The 16,521-nt window shown below is 38.1% G+C and overlaps 1 protein-coding gene and 1 long non-coding RNA gene across 3 annotated transcripts in view; both read right to left on the bottom strand.

Moving 5' to 3' along the window:
- Positions 1-326: 326 nt before the first annotated feature.
- Positions 327-6,885, bottom strand: LOC137173355 (uncharacterized). The gene is made up of 4 exons (XR_010925164.1): positions 6,337-6,885; positions 4,524-4,696; positions 2,307-2,435; positions 327-1,559 (listed from the first exon to the last, which is right to left on the bottom strand). It is a non-coding gene; the product is annotated as an uncharacterized lncRNA (long non-coding RNA).
- A 4,644-nt stretch (positions 6,886-11,529) lies between these two features.
- The window catches only part of LOC137173346 (uncharacterized), a 72,349-nt gene continuing 67,357 nt past the window's right edge, over positions 11,530-16,521 (bottom strand). For both annotated transcript variants that reach the window (XM_067578153.1, XM_067578152.1), the window contains exons 7-8: positions 13,585-13,864; positions 11,530-12,252 (exon numbers count right to left, since the gene is read on the bottom strand). In XM_067578153.1, the coding sequence (XP_067434254.1) occupies positions 11,861-12,252; positions 13,585-13,864 (672 nt within the window). In that variant the 3' untranslated portion in view covers positions 11,530-11,860. The remainder of the gene's footprint in view (positions 12,253-13,584; positions 13,865-16,521) is intronic.

Genomic DNA, 16,521 nt, shown 5'->3' with positions numbered 1-16,521 from the left:
TAAATTTCCTGTAAAGAACCAAGTACTTTATCACTAAAGACACTTCAATGATAAATTCTTTCACAATTTAACTGAATGAAATTTGTGGACATCCAATCTGTCACATCTGGGCCCGTATTTATCAAGCGTCTCAGAGCAGGAAATCACTCCTAACTGGCCAAAAATGATCAGAGTGACGCATCTCTGCTTCTACTTTTAGGAGAAAAAGCCTTTTATCAACTTTCCAAACTTGGTAAATGATTCCTATCTTTGCCAATATTTCGGAGCTGCAGGAGATGGAGTTCAGGCAGAGATATTCCCTGAGAGGAGAGATGTTTTGGGAACGCTTGATGACACTGAGCTTATTAAAAGATTGTTTGGACTAAAACAGAATCATTAGTGAGACTGACTTTGTGTGTGATGCAGAGGAGAACACATGATGTTTCTACAGAACATCATTTAAATAAATACAGAACGTCCTCACAATGTTACACTTTATGGTAACGGGGAAAATGCAGCTGTGCAACAGTGACGATTCTGTCAGAAGCAACAATGATGGAAGTCATGAATCAAACTTTGATCTGGCTTAATGCACGTCGTAAAGATAATGAGCATGACGAGGGTCCTCAGTTACAGCCCACTAAAACTTTGATTTACACACAATCATGTCAGCTGCATAATGAAGGATATCTCAACTTCATTACAACAGCTCAAATATTTTATAGGCTTATTTTTTATTGAGGCTCCTTAAAATAACAGCAGAGCTACAGCCTGATATTTGAGAGAGGAGGATGCACCTGAACAATATATGTTTCTATTGTTACACTGTATTTACCTTCATGTAGAGAACACAAGTTAACGTGGGGTGTAGTTGAAATAGGAATTGGACAGTGGAAGAGAAGATGTTCTTCATGGAGAGGGTTTGCAACATGTGTCTGTGCAATATGTGCAAGATGCAGCAGTATTACAGGCTGTGACACCATATGGCTGAACCAACATCATTTCACACAGCTGAGTCTAATTACCTGTTATCTTCATTAACATATAGGCTACATTTATTTCTCAGGCTTTCTTTACACTTTGTAAATATCATCTTATAATGAATTTTGGCATCATAGTTTTGTTCCATAACCTTGGTAAGTTACCTGACTGGTTACCTGCTTATACACATAATATACCAAATTACCACTGTTTCATATTTCCAGCTGAGACTGTGAGAGAACTACAACACGTCATCATTATTTCTACTTTGCTGCTCCGACTGTGGTAAAACAGCAACGTCTCACTCTCTCCCAGGAGTAATCAGTCTCCTGCTGACAGTCAGAGAAAATTATCCTCTGCCTCATGAATAAGTTTTAGTCATCGTTAATTCTCCATGTGATTCTGAGATGCTTGATAAATATGGACCCAGGGTCAGAGTCTGACCAATAACACCTGTTTTTAATCTTATAGGAGATAACTGTTAAGTTTGTAGTCACTTAAGATCCAGATCCAGATGGATCATCAGTATACAGCTGATCCTCTCTCAACACACACTCCTGGATGTTCATTCACACTCTTAATGAGATCACAGCTTCCATCTGATGAGAGAAGAAGAAACAACAGAGGTCATAAATCAGTGTTTAATGAGACTCACTTCATCAGCTGTCAGTCAGTGATGCAGCACATCCAGTATAAAGAGCAGCAGGGACTGAGCTCCAAGCTCACACACCTGCACAGACGTTTGCTATCAAGTCTGTTTACTCTGCAGATTTCACTGAAGTACACAGAGGAAATAAAGTGCTGAGAATCATGAACACATCATTACTGCAGAAAAAGAGACATTCACTCATCAGTTTACTGATGGATTTACTGTTGATATTTGTGAACTATTAGAAAAGTTTAAAAGCTTCAGAGTTTCTGTGGGATTTGAAGATCTTTCCTGCTGTCAAATCATCACATGACAATCATTCAGAACAGAGCTGTCAGCCAAACACCTGCTGTGATTCCTGGACTTCAGCAGAGGTTCTGGTCTGTATAAAGACCACATGGTTACTAAACGTAATGATGCTTGTGTAAAATCAGAGCCAGTGATCAGTCGTCTTCACTTCAACTCAAACACATGATCACAACAAGCTTCTGGCCCATCTGATCAGCTCAACTGACTGTTCTCTCTCTCTCTGTCTTTCTGTCCACTCCTGAAGCCTGTTACCATTCTCCTCTCACAGCTTCACTGAGGAAAGCAGTCACTGAGAAGGTTGGAGGTTCATCAGGAAATATTGAATCTTTGATCATGTTTAATACAATACTGCTGAAACAGCATGGATTGACTCCAACTCTCTACTAACCTTAGAGTCTCCAGTCTACAGTGTGGACTCTCCTGTAGATCACACAGCAGCTTCACCCCTGAATGCTGCAGGTTCTTCAAATTCAGTGGAAAAGACCAGCTGATCTGTGACAACCTGTAGTACTTCGATCTGAATAAAGAATAAATTAAGCCACTTTAGAGCAGGGATTAAAGCAAGAAAAGATTTGTGAGCCTGAAAAGTTGTCCAGGAGGAAATTTGTACAATATATTGAATTAAGTCTTAAGGCCTGTGCACATACACAGTGATACGAATAAATGGCATGAAATTTTGAAATAATCGCCTGCAAATAGTTTGCATCAAAATTATTCACACTGGCAGCGATACAGATTTGTTACAGAAACACAGAAACGTACATTTTTGAATAATTTGTGACAGCTCATTCTGCTGTCTGTCAGCCTGGTGAAGGCAGTCAGATGGCTGCTTCTGTGGACAGAGAAGCTGAACGCAGGTCGGAGTGGATTGAATGGATATAAAGCTCTCCTTTTCTTTTGTCGAGTGAAGAGAAGAAGGACAAGATCATCATCACAGGATGATGTAGACATAATCCTCCAGTGATGATGACGGTCTCTGACCTGAGTTTAGTGTCTTTTTCAGAGTAAGGGTCTCTGGCACAACTTCACCTACTTCCAAGATGCACGGAGAAGGGAAAGAGGTCAGCACAAACCGAAACGCGTCCGTCAACCAATGAAGTTGTTCTTCACACTACAAGTGTTGCTGGACTTCTCATCTCTCTAGTGTCTTTTTCCACATAAGCAGCCATCTGACAGCGGCCAGACCAACTGCCTTCACAAGGCTGACTGACAGCAGACATTTACTGAACCAAAACAGTTTGCATGTCGGCTCCACGGGAAGAAATCCACAGTGTTTGTATTTATAAATACATGATGATGACGCATATGATGATACATGATACAGCAGTGTATTGATTCATTGGCTTTATTTCTCTGCCCTCTGTAGCAAGTGAGCCTACCTGTCTACCTGCAGTGAAACAGACAAGCTCACAGACAGACTGGGAGCTGATCAATCGATGTAGATATGGTAAATAAGTTCAAAACACATATGTGGGCCTTTGCAATAAACAGCTGTCTGTGCAGATTACGCTTTGTGATTGGCTGATGCTTTTATTCGCTGTGTGAAAAGTCAGAAAAATTGACCTCATTCCGAAAAAAATCATGTTGCGTTTTCAGCTTATAATATTCACATTCTGTGTGAAAGACAAAAACAGTTCAAAAAAACATATTGATGTGCAAATTAATCGCACAAGAAAAAATGCCACCAGTGTGTAAAGGCCTTTATATGAATTTAAAACTGCTCTATGGCTGAAATGAGGCATGTTGCCTGAGAACTTTAACCCCTGTTAGAAAACAAAGTTCCTGCTTAAATCATTCAATGTTTCATAATCTGTTCAGAGCTGAAGAAGGTTTGAATGTAGAAATTTAGAAAATGGAAACTAAACACCTGAACCTATCAGGATGCAGGTTAAAAATGTCAAATACAAACAGTGAAAAAGAACTCATAATAATTAATATTAATGACGACATGCTACTACTTCAATAATGACATAGTGACTTCACCTCTTAAACTCTGCAGCTCCACCAGTACCTCCATCTATACAAACTCATGTTGTGCAGTACAAACACAACTAAAAAACCAACAGAATTATTCCAGATTCTACTCAAGATCCCAATGTTTACAAAAATACCAAATATATCAGGAAGGATTTTAATAGGAGGAAAGGGATGTTCAATATATCTCCAATATTTACATTTAATGGAATGGTGTTGCCATAAAAAAATCACGGCATCATGTGTTTAAATATTTCAGTCAGTGTAAACACTGTACAGCTTCATAAAAGTGTTGGAACAAGTAAATATTTTCTATATTATATTTGTTGCTGTCTGACTGAGTTTTTTGGTTTACATTTGAAGAACAAAATTTTAAGTGAAAGTGAAATTTCACGTAAAAATCAAAGAGTTTCAGAGGTTCAGAGTGAATTATCCAGCGAAGGTTTTAAATGTGCAACTCAACATTGCTCTGACACAGTCAATGGACTAAACCACTGAAGAAGAAATAGACTTTCCCATTAAGATACTCAATGTGGATCAGCATAATATCAGCTTTATTTCTGCAGTTTAGTGTCACCACAACTGTCACATTATATAAATCTCAGCACAGAAGGAAAAAATGGTGTCTGACCTCAGAGTCTCCAGTCTACAGCATGGACTTAGCTGAACAACACCCCACATCTTCAATCTTGAAACCTGCAGCATTTTGTGACTCAGCCCAGCTCTCTCAGATGGGAGGGGTTGGACTTCAGGGCTGAGGCCAGAGAAGTACAGCTGATCCCTGACAAACTGCACTCTATCAATCTATATAAAGAATAAATGTCACTTTAGAACAGGGATTAAAGCAAGATAAGAATTGTGAGTCTGAAAAGTTGTCCAGGAAGAAATGTGTACAATATATTGAATTCAGTATTATATGAATTGAGAGCTGCCCTATGGTTGAAATCAGGCATAGTGCCTGAGAACTTTAACCCCTGTTGGAAGACAAAGTTCCTGCTTGAAATCATTCACTGTTTCATAATCTGTTCAGAGCTGAAGAAGGTTTAGAATGTAGAAGTTTAAAAAATGGAAACTCCAAACAGGATGCAGGTTAAAAACTGTCAAATACAAACAGTGAAAAAGGGTTCTCATTAACATTAATGACAACATGCTGCTACTTAAATAATGACATAGTGACTTCACCTCTTAAACTCTGCAGCTCCACCAATGACTCCATCTATTCAAACTCATGTTGTGCAGCCAAATACAAGTGCAAAACAGTTTAGCAAGAATAATAAAAGAATAATAAAAGACCTGCGTCACTTGCAAGGGCTTAATCATTATGCACATTTAAAAAAAACGTAACTGCTATCCCATAATGCAACACATGGACTGTCAGTACCTGCTGTTTCAACTTTATCACTTTGTGCACAGACAGCAGAAATTGAAAATCTGCTTGTAAGTTAATCTGCACTGTTTGTATTTGTGTTGACGAGACATCAGTCTGATACATGCAGACAGCTGCTGGCTGGCCTTAGCTCCCCGGCAGGTAGAGACAGACTGAATACAATAAAATCTGCGCACTGTTCAGTCCACTTCCATGGTTTCACATATCATAGTCAGAGATAATATCTTGTCAAGAAACACAAACTAAGAGCTCAGATCAGTGTGTGGAGTCTTTTTTCAGTCTGTTCCTCTTGTAGATGTGATCTCTAGATCCCTTACTAGACAGCCAGAGTCAGCTGATCATCCTGAGTCATGACAGTCCCGTAAACTGCAGCAGGTCCACGGACTGAAACTATTCATGTCACAGTTTATGGGACTGTTGTGACTCAAGGCAGCTAATATAGCAGCTAGCATTTGTGTTACTTTCATAATTAAAATGAGATTTTTGTGCATGCTGTAAAAACTCAATTTAAACAAAGTAGGCATTTTACAAATCATGCTGTTCTAAGTGAATAATTTACAATGAGTAACCTCTGCATATACACAACACAGTGCACATGTACACCTTTACTGAGTAAGGTACAAATGCAAAGATCCATCTCTGGATTTCAAAATCAATTATTGATCATTCAAATACAAATGGTGATTAATCAGAAAATCTATCCTTTTTTTCAACCCTAATTTTTAGAAGACGGAAACTCCAAACACCTGAACCCAACAGGATGCAGATTAAAAACTTTCAAATATAAAAGACAAAAAACACAGTTTCAGAGGTTCAGAGTGAATTATCCAGTGTAGATTTTTCTTGTTATATGAAGGTTTTAAGTATGCAGCTCGACATTGCTCTGACACAGTCAATGGACTAAACCACTGAAGAAGAAATAGACTTCCCATTAGACTTCCCATTAAGATACTCGGTGTGGATCAGCATAATATCAGCTTTATGTCTTCAGTGTAGTGCCATCACAACTGTCACATTATATTAATCTCAGCACAGAGGTAAAAAAATGGTGTCTGACCTCAGCGTCTCCAGTCTACAGTGTGGACTCTTCAGAAAATCACACAGCAGCTTCACTCCTGAATCAGCCCAGCTCTCTCAGATGGGAGGGGCTGGACTTCAGAGCTGAGGCCAGAGAAGCACAGCTGATCTCTGCAAACCTGCAGCCCCACAATCTGAATAAAGAATAAATAGTGTCACTTTATAATAGTGATTAAAGCAAGAAAATATTTGTGAACCTGAAAAGTTGTCCAGGAGGAAATGTGTGCAATATATTGAATTAAGTATTATATGAATTTAAAACTGCTCTATGGCTGAAATCAGGTATAGTGCCTGGGAACGTTAACTCATCTTAGAGTGCAAAGTTCCTGCTTGAAATCATTCAGTGTTTCATAATCTGTTCAGAGCTGAAGATGTAGAAGTTTAGAAAATGGAAACTCAAAACACCTGAATCCAACAGGATGCAGGTTAAAAACTGTCAAATCTGGACTAAAGCAAACACAGCCCAGAAACAGTCATATTTATATTCAGTTAAACTTATGATTAAGACATGCAAATGTTCCTGCTCACATTAACGTAAATTACTGAACTGCATTTCTGCTTTCAGTAGAAACAGTCTCTTATTTTAAGTCTGAGGGTCCAGCTTCATCACTGAAGTCTGGAGGATGATGTTTGGACACACAGGTGGATACTGGAGACTCTGATTTGTTCTCCTCCACACAACCGCTCATCTTCTGGTTTCCAGTCAATGTGACATGTGACCCATCAGAATCAAAGAGCCTGGACACATTCACTCACCGGCCTACAACCTACCAACTTAGTAGCTTCTTATTAGTTTACATGACTTTAACTACAACCATCACAAAGATAAACTTTGACTCTGGTTTAAATCCAACAAACAGACTTCAGATAAACATCTGTGTGGTTCTTAACTGTGACTTCTCTCTATTTTAACTGCAGCAGTGAGTCATGTTACATCACTGTGAGGACGCAGAAACCAGAAGAACAAAGAAGAAAACGTTTGAAGACGTCAACACTGTGATTTCATATTATTCTGACACACTTTAATCAACTAAATAATTACAGTTTTTCTCGATGGTTTACACACTATAACTGGACCCATTAACTAAACATCCCAAACCATGACGCCATCTACCAAAAGACAGACTCATCTACTATAAACTATAAACACTATTCTCTTGTTTTCACTCATGTGCTCATAAAGGAAGCGCTGGCGTTCAATATCATTAACTCAAGTCATCACAGCTGGAACACAATTAACACGCAATCCTCCAGGTGGAAACACTGAGAGTCAGAACTGTTCACAAACCAATCAGAAGCTCAGGATAGAGAGATACCAGGGGTCAGAGGTCAGTTCACTTGTTTTGGAACAACGGATCCACAAAGACCTGAGGCTGAATAAATGTGATTCCTTTCCTTCTATAAAATGTTTCTGTGTGTTGTGTCTTTACATTGTGTTCATCATGTAAAGAGGTTGTTCTGGGGGAAAACCATAAGCACCATAATTCATTGCAGTAACAGGTTTTTACAGTAGTGTTGAATTGAATTGATCTCACTAGTGTGTAATGGCTGTTTTCTAGTGTGTTTGTGTATTTGATGGCTTTTCTGTGACGTCTGAAGGCAAAGTTTGGTTTAGATGTAAGATTACATGGTTTTGAGTGGAGAGTTTGAACAGTGTACAGCAGTGAGAACAAGAAGTTAACTTTGGCTTTAAACATCTTTTAAACTCTGACACCTTTGACACAGATCTGCTTCTTCACTTCTTCACAAAATGTACGTTCTCTCCATAGTGTGGAGACCTTGAACATAAATAATACTATGGTATTAACACTCACCCTGCCTTCTACATCCTGCTCTCCTCCTTTTTCTCTGTGGAATGTAAAATGGAGTCTGTCTCCTCTCCTCTACATTAAACACATGTGTACTGCAGTTCTATGGAAGATTTAAAATGCCTAAATAAAAGAAATCAAACAAAGAAATCAAGTAAAATACAATAAACTTTATATAATTTATATTTCCTTTTTAGGCAGGTATTTAGTGTTAAGAATTGTCTGTAACAACTGTCATAATTGAATAAAACATATTAAAAGGACAATTATTGAGCCTTTTGAGTTTAATTAAACTGAAAGAACTATTTTTCACTGGGACATGAGTTTCCATAGTCCTACATTCAAATGCACATTTTCACTATTCCATCATTAGATTTCTGGGTTTTCCTATGTTGCGCTTCTAAAACTCAGGTGACCTACGCTCAACACTGTACCTGAACGCCTCCTGTGTAGACACAGGGAGTCTCTACTGCGGTTTGCTGTCATTTATGGTCACACTAGCTTCTGTCCTCTGCTCTGCTCTATATGTCGTGTTTGTGTTTCGCCTAGTTTGTATTCTAGCGTGTGTTAATAACTTTGCTTCTGGCTGAAACACCTTCTCTCAACCAGCAGCAGAGGGAGGAGGAGGAGGACAGGATGAAGATACTAACTGATGTCTGAGTTCTTCATTCTTTCTAAACTTCACTCAGTAATTTAATGTCAGGAATATTATTTATTTTACTGACATTTTTATTCCTTTCAATTGAGATATTATTGGATTTATATGGTGACTTTTCTGATGGAAACAATATTTTATCATATTTAAAATATAAATCTATTCTAATCCTGTACTGAATTTATTATTTTTAAAATAATAATTCAAAGCAGCCCAACTCTTTAGTAATGAAAAAGAATTGATAAATTGATTGTTAAGTGATTGATAAATACTCTTATTTGTTTCTTCTGGTGTTTCGTTCAATGAGGTCAACAGAGCAACATAACTCATCACTATGACAACCATCTCTACTGTTATCAGATCATTTTAACACCTGCAGACACAAACATGGTGAAAACTGTTGTTCAGGGGCGTTGCTGGGCCTATTTTAGGGGGCTTTTACCTTCCTCTCTCCACGGGGGAGGGAAGGAGCTGCTTATGAAGCAGGAACGACTGTAAAGTTTATACTTGTGATCTTATATGAAATCATCTCAAAATCCCTGAGTGTCAGTCAGACTTTCTACTGTTAAACCAAGTGGGACCAGTTTCCTGGAAACAACCTCGTCCTGGTCCAAACTAGGTTTTCTCTGTCCGCTAAACTGACTCTGGAGAGTCTTCAGTAAACATTCATTGCAGTCCAGAACTAGTCTGGAGGATAAAAACAAACACTGACTTTAATCATGAATGGAGTGTTAAGGAGGCATGTTCTCACTCTACAATAAATGAATGTTCTCACAGAAGTTCAGGAATATTTAAATCATACACTTACTGCTGCAGGACGGTGATCAGCTTATTCATCTGTCTGAGACTGAGCTGGAAACTTTCACCAGAATCTGCTCCTGGGATTTTTAGCATGTGTGTGTTTGTGTGTTCACATACAGAAGAATATTGTATGTTGTGAAACAAAGACGCCTTCTCTAAACCTCATTAATGCTCCATGCAAGTGTCGTAGATACAGTCTGACCTTAAAATGCTGTTTTCACAGATAAAACTGGATCAACCCTTCAGCTGCAAGTTTCTTCCAGTTACTGTTCATGTTTGAAAGCTTCAGGTCCACATGTGGGACAAAATATTGTTTAGAGTGAGTGCAAACACAGCTGAGTGCAAAACGTTAGAAATAAAACTATGCAGGCACTTCAACAAGTGGTCAGACGTGTCATCCAATCAGAGAGCAGAGCAGGATTCAACAGATAATCACTGTAACGTTATGATGTAACGACCAAGAACGATGCTCCTGTTCCTCAAAGCACAATATCATGTTAACACTATAAAGACAGTCACACTCTCCTCTAACCACTCAGACGTATTAAAACAGGCAACGTTAAGACTAAATGCTGAAAACATTCTGTATGTTATGAGGAATTGTTCCACATGATCTGATGAATATGTAAGATAATCAACATTTTATGAATAATCTGCAGTTCTGTGTTTAAAATCAAATTTTGTATATGGCAAGAGATCCCATGAATATAGTGATACATCTCCAGAAAGTTTGATTGTTTTAAAGTCACAGAAAAAACAACCTGATTGTGACTCAGAAGCACGTGTGGAGTAAATTCTGCCGGCTCCACCAATCCAGAGCTCTGCTCTTTGACAATGACCTGCTCACCTTTTATGCAGCTTTTCATAGGAGTTGGTGGAGCCCAAAGAGCTGAAAGGAGAGTGAATATTGAACTTATATTCATCTGATGGACACAAACTCTGCTCCAGTGGGATGATCATGTTGATGTGGAGTTTAAAAGCTGCATTAAAATGTCTTAAGTTTCTACATAAATGCTGATACTGACAGGTCTATGATGAGCCTTTATCAGCTAATAGCATCAGACATGTCACAGCTAAAGCATGTGTGGGTTTGGACTGCTCCAATGTGCTTGAAACAAATTTAAATGATTGACAAACATATAATAATCATTTCATCTCAGCAGAAAACATGAATTCATTGGATTTCTTTAAACTAACAAACTGCCAAAGTTTGACTGGATTTGTGTTTTCCAAATGATGATGAATTTAAGAAAACACTGAAAAACCTTTGGAGTGAATCAGCTGGGCTGAGGAACACTTTGTCTTTATGGGAGTTTTTGATTTATTTGTTAATTCTAATTATATTTTCTTTAAAGATCCTGTATGTTTTACTGTTTCACTGTAATATAAATAATAAATGATTTTAACAGCTGTTTTTAATGTTCTCATATAAAGTCCAGAGATGTTAAACAGAAGGTAAAACTGAGGGAATCAGGAATGGTGGGATTTTAAAACCATCAATCCCCCAAATTCCTCCAGTTTAAACTCGACACTTTTTACACAGGTTGTTGAGAAAGATGACGAGTCTGTAGGTGGAAACAGGTTGATTTTGGGAATGTGTGTCAAACTTTCCACCACTGACCAGAAGACTAATATTATTTTCCAACTCAGTCTTAAAATGAAACTGTTGGAAGGAGACTTGTAGGTTTTCTGCTCAGCAGCTGGATGCTGTTGGTGGTTTTGTTATGAGGAGAGCTGTTAATAATGTACATGGAGCAAGAGGAAGAACATTTATTCCTTCAGTTGTTCTCAGTATCGATGGTTTCTTTATATCTTGAGATCTTTTGATACTGACTGGATTCAAACCTGCACTGATTGCAATCAAAAGTTCTCATCATCACGTGAAAATAAGAAACAGCCACAGTGGCGATGATTTGGGACATAAATGTGATTTATTAACCCTTAAAGTTCGAACGTTACACATATTCATTAATCTCACAGCTGCATGTTCCAGTATTTAATGAGTCAAACAGGATACGTCTTCAACTTATATGATTCATTTACAGAAAAGAGCACAGAGTCGACTTCTAAATGAAACCTTTTGTTAAAACATTATGAAAACACAGACTTTAGTTGTTCATACTATTATTTATTAGCCTGAACTCTGCTGCAGCACAGTGTTGTGAGTTTTAAGATTCTTACAAAATGTTTAACAATAGAGAAACACCTGAGAACTGAAGATGTTGGTGGGAGACTTTCTGCTACTGTAAGTTCAGCTCTTTTGAAAGAAATGGATCCACCTCACAGAGAGCAGCGATCAGAGCTGACCTGGCTTCTGTTCCTTTTCTTCGCACCATATCGATCACCAGTCGTGCTTTCTCTGCTCTGTTCAATGTTCCGGCAAACTCCATTTCACCATCATTTATGACCTCACGCTCCAGGAGTTTATCCAGCAGCTTGTGTAGATTAGCTTCAGACACTCTGGCAATAAACTGTGTCCGAACAGACATTAGCTTTGTTTCTGTGGGGTCAACACTAGGACAGTGCCACACTAGCACTAAGAGGAGTATTAACCCTAACATACATGTCTTTGATAGTAGGAGGTTCAGGAGTCTATCCCGCAGCTGGAGTGGAACAGGAACTCTTTCCAACACTGAAAAATGAAAAAGTACCTGTGTTCAATAACCAGCTGTCATTTCAAACAGAGAGCTCATAGACAAGAACAGGACCAAAATAAAATACTGCACCCACAGAGCAGCAGCAGGAGCTCTGATCATTACTGATTTAGAGCTGAAACTAATGATTATTTTCATTAATGATTATTTTTTCAAAAAACCCATCCCAGTCTAAGGTGACGTCTTTAATATTCAGTTTACAGTTAGTTTACATTAGAGAAGCAGCAACTAGGTAATTTTGGGTTTTTTTGAAAAATGTCTTAATTACTTGTGATTAATTTTCTGTCCATTAACTCGTTCATTAACTGACTGGTGGTTTCAGCTCAACGTTGTTATATGATGTTTAAACTTGTGTGTTGGGTGTAAAAAACATTAATTGGCATGAAGCCCCTGTCACTGACAACTTAATGTTTTATTCAATGAGTTTTTATAAATCTGCTTTTTTTCAGATTTTTCTCCCTGATGCTGCAGCTTTTGTTCATCAGTGATGTTCTGTCTCCATCTAGTGGCTGAAACAAAGAACAACACTCTGACCTGCTGACAGTCTGTCCTTTGTTTTTAATCCTGTTGCACATTGTTTTATTTTTGTTTTCTCCTCTCCTCATCTATCAGAGCACATCATCTTCTGTCTGTATAAGTTCAGAATAAATTCATGTAAATGTGTCTCAGATGTTGAGAGCAGCTCTCAGCTCTGAAGAACATCAGCAGTCTGTATGTTACTTTGTGATTTAGTCACATAAAGTTCTCTGACCTCAGGAAGAAAAGTCAAAATGTTTTTATTCATGTTAGCAGCTTTATGGGTGTCAGTCTGTCTGTCCAGACTGAAATATCAACAACTATTAGATGGATTGTTTTATCACCACCATCAGCTTTGTGGTTCAGACTGGGGCCGAGCAATATGCTACAAAAATATTTTTTGAAGCTTAGGGACAATTCACAATTTTAACCTATTTTTTTTTAATGTTTTAACCCATACTTCCTGTGTCACTAAGTCACTTCAATCTGCTCCAAAAGCTGCTTCAGTAAAGTTTGGATTTTCAATAAAGCTGCAACATGCAAACTCAGTGGGACTCACAAATGACCTGCAATTTAGGGAGCAAATATTATTGGTGAAATGTGACTTTGCTGCCATGAAACTGTAACACAGGTCTCAGTAATGTCCATCATTAAATCTAAAATCATGAAACATATCAAGTCCTCCGTCCGACAGATCTGCTGTCTGCATGCAGACAGGCGGAAACATGTCAAACTAATATGATGTGATTTCTCTGACTGATGTGATGTCATGTTTGTCTCTTCCTGTGACTGACCTTCTGCTCCTGAGCCGATGTTTGACAACTTCCTCACCAGATCATTCCTGCTGATCTTTTTTAAAACACTCTTCATCACCTTCACAGCCGTAGCAAATTCATATTTCTGCACCATCAGATCCACAGTTTCCTGTCTGTCTGCCTTCGACAGCTTGTTCACTTTGATGGGTTCAGTGTTGTCCACCTTTTCATCCTTCAGGTACGACTTGAAGCTCTTGAATTCATCATCTACCAAATCATCCAGAGTGTTGATGAGGTCAGTCTTTGTCATCTTGGTTCTCTGGTAAAATCAGAGAACATTGAAGGACAGTTATACAACAGTTATGTTTCTGTCTGTTGGTGTTTCTACTTGATCTGACTGATTGGACAAAAGGCCCAGTTTGGCCGCAGTCGTTAAAGGGTCAGAGAAACTCAAGAGGATCTTCAGTAAAAACGTCTCATCACAAATCTACTCAGTAGCTGTTCTGGAGCTTTCTATCGTGTCATACAGTCTTCTTCTGCAGATGGAGTTTGCACAGTTGTCATGGAAATGTAGATGTTCAGATATTTTACAGGTTTATAAATTAATAAAATAATCTCCATGACAGGTTAGTTAGTCTTCTGCTTTAGCCCCTCACCTGTTTGTTGTAGTTCAGTGAACTCTGGCGACTGAGAACGCCTGAAAACGAGGGATTTCTCTTCAAAATTTAAACAACTTTTAAATAAAAAGGAAGACATCTTATAAGTGTACCAGTAAGCAAAACAGTTCCCCAATAAAGAGTAAGTGAAACACGATGACTATCCTCCTGTAATATCAACCTTTTTCATCCTGTTTCATCCTTCCTGTCTGTCTCTAGTTATGATAAATCACGTCCTAGTCCTGACTAATGATGCTGATTTATGGTACCAGAGAAGATCAATAAACTCAGCAGGTTCAGTCTGTGATTTTGATAATTCTATGACGAGTTTTGAAGACTCAAAACCTTTCGGAGCATTTTGTGTTCTGCAAGAAGAAACACAGTTCAGGTGTTTGTCAGAACTGGGCCTTTAGTTTCTAACAATGCATCAGAACAATGAAAAAAATCTGTAAGTGACATAAAACAGAAATAGTTAAGTACAGAACAAGTATCTCTGTTATAGGCAAGAACAATATTAAATGTTCTTCCACTGCTGCCACACCTTCACACCATCTATCAGGGTACACAGTCTGACTGGTCTGATGGGAAAAGACAGTCAGTTCAGATGATGTCATGTTACTCTTCAGGATCTGCTCACTCTGTATGTATAGGCTGTAATGTTTTTATGAAAACAACAAATTTTTGGTCTAATAAAAACAACAACAAAGATTTGAAGCCTGCAGAAATGTAACCTGATTAATTCTGAAATATTCACATGTGAGTTTTGACTCGGTGCTCCTCTACAAGACTGCTGATGATGCTGAACCTGCCTTCAGGCCTTCATCGTTTCAGGTGATATCATACTGTTGTGCTGCATATTCACAAACACATTTACTAAATAGTCAAATAACCATGAACCTACATACACACTATGAACATGGAGCCAACATTCCGTCCACCAATCAGGATTTATCAATATTTGTATCAACTTCTGGTGACTATTGTGGGATTGGTTCTGTCAATCAAATCTGATCAATAACCAACACAGTCCTGGTTATCTGAGTGTTAAACTCTCAAGATGTTTGTTTGTTTTTTAACTTTGATTGTTGCTGATTGAATCATAAATATTTAATGTTTTCAAGGAAACAGTCTTAAACAGTCTTTTAATCAGCGCTGGAGGAAGTATTCAGTGTAAAAATACTCCATTACAAGTAAAAGTCCTTCATTTAAAATCTTACTTAAGTACAGAAGTTTTATCAGCAAAATGCACTTAAACTATCAAAAGTAAAGCTACTCATTATGTCAATTATATCCTTATATATTATAACTATTATTTTTATGGCTGATGCATTAACGTGTAGCTGGTCATATATGGAGATCATTTTGGACCACTGACTACTGTTTTCATCAATATAAATGCATCACATTTTTAAAGCTGGAATGCAGGACTTTTGTCTCCCCCCTCTGGCAGTGAGAGTAAAGGGGGTTCTCGGCTGTGATTGGCTGATACAGACATGCAGCAGCTCTCATGTGCATCCTGAATGACAGGCGCACAGAGAGGGCCGGTAAAAACGGATACTTTTTGATGGTCCACCAGCCCAAAAATGTATTGTTGGATGGCCCACTGGGATTTGTCCCAGTTTGCCCGATGGCCAGTACATACTAGCCGTCACCTACTGTTGCAGCTGTAAAATGGAGGATAAATTGTTTTGAGCATCACACAACCCCTGTGAAATGACTTGTTTCACTGTTAGAAATTGATCCATTTGGTCTGATAACATTTGGAAAGTCTAGAAGAGCCGCACGATTAACGGCCAAACGACCAGCACAGGAAAGTCACCCCGACATGACATTTAAAAACCTTATATTTATAGATTTATCTGGTGGTGATGCGCTTAATCAGCATTGTGTGAATTCGTTTGGCAAGGACTTGCATGTAACAGACTTTCATTTATATGTGAAAGTTCCGCCCTGCAGGTTTAATAAGTGATCACATGATCTGAAGGTAAAATCTGCAAACTAACTAGTTACTGCAGCTGTCAGATATATATTTAGTGCAGTAAAAAGTACATTATTTGCCTAAGAAATGTATGTGAGTAAAAGTATAAATTAGCAGATAATAGTAAAACAAGTACCTCAATGTTGCACTCAAGTACCGTAAAGTAACAATAACTGCTGAGTTAACCTCCTACAGTATAAGTATGCATGGATTTAATTCACACACAAAGAAAGAAGGAATGGAAGAGTTTTCTTTCAACTCAATAAAAGATATAAACCATCTCCTTTGTCATGATGTCACCATGAAAATAATAGAAAATGAAATGCAACATTTCTACAAATG

Source organism: Thunnus thynnus, chromosome 21, assembly GCF_963924715.1.
Source record: "Thunnus thynnus chromosome 21, fThuThy2.1, whole genome shotgun sequence".
Taxonomy (NCBI): domain Eukaryota; kingdom Metazoa; phylum Chordata; class Actinopteri; order Scombriformes; family Scombridae; genus Thunnus; species Thunnus thynnus.
Note: the sequence above shows the minus strand (reverse complement) of the source record. Positions and strands in the feature narration are given on the sequence as shown.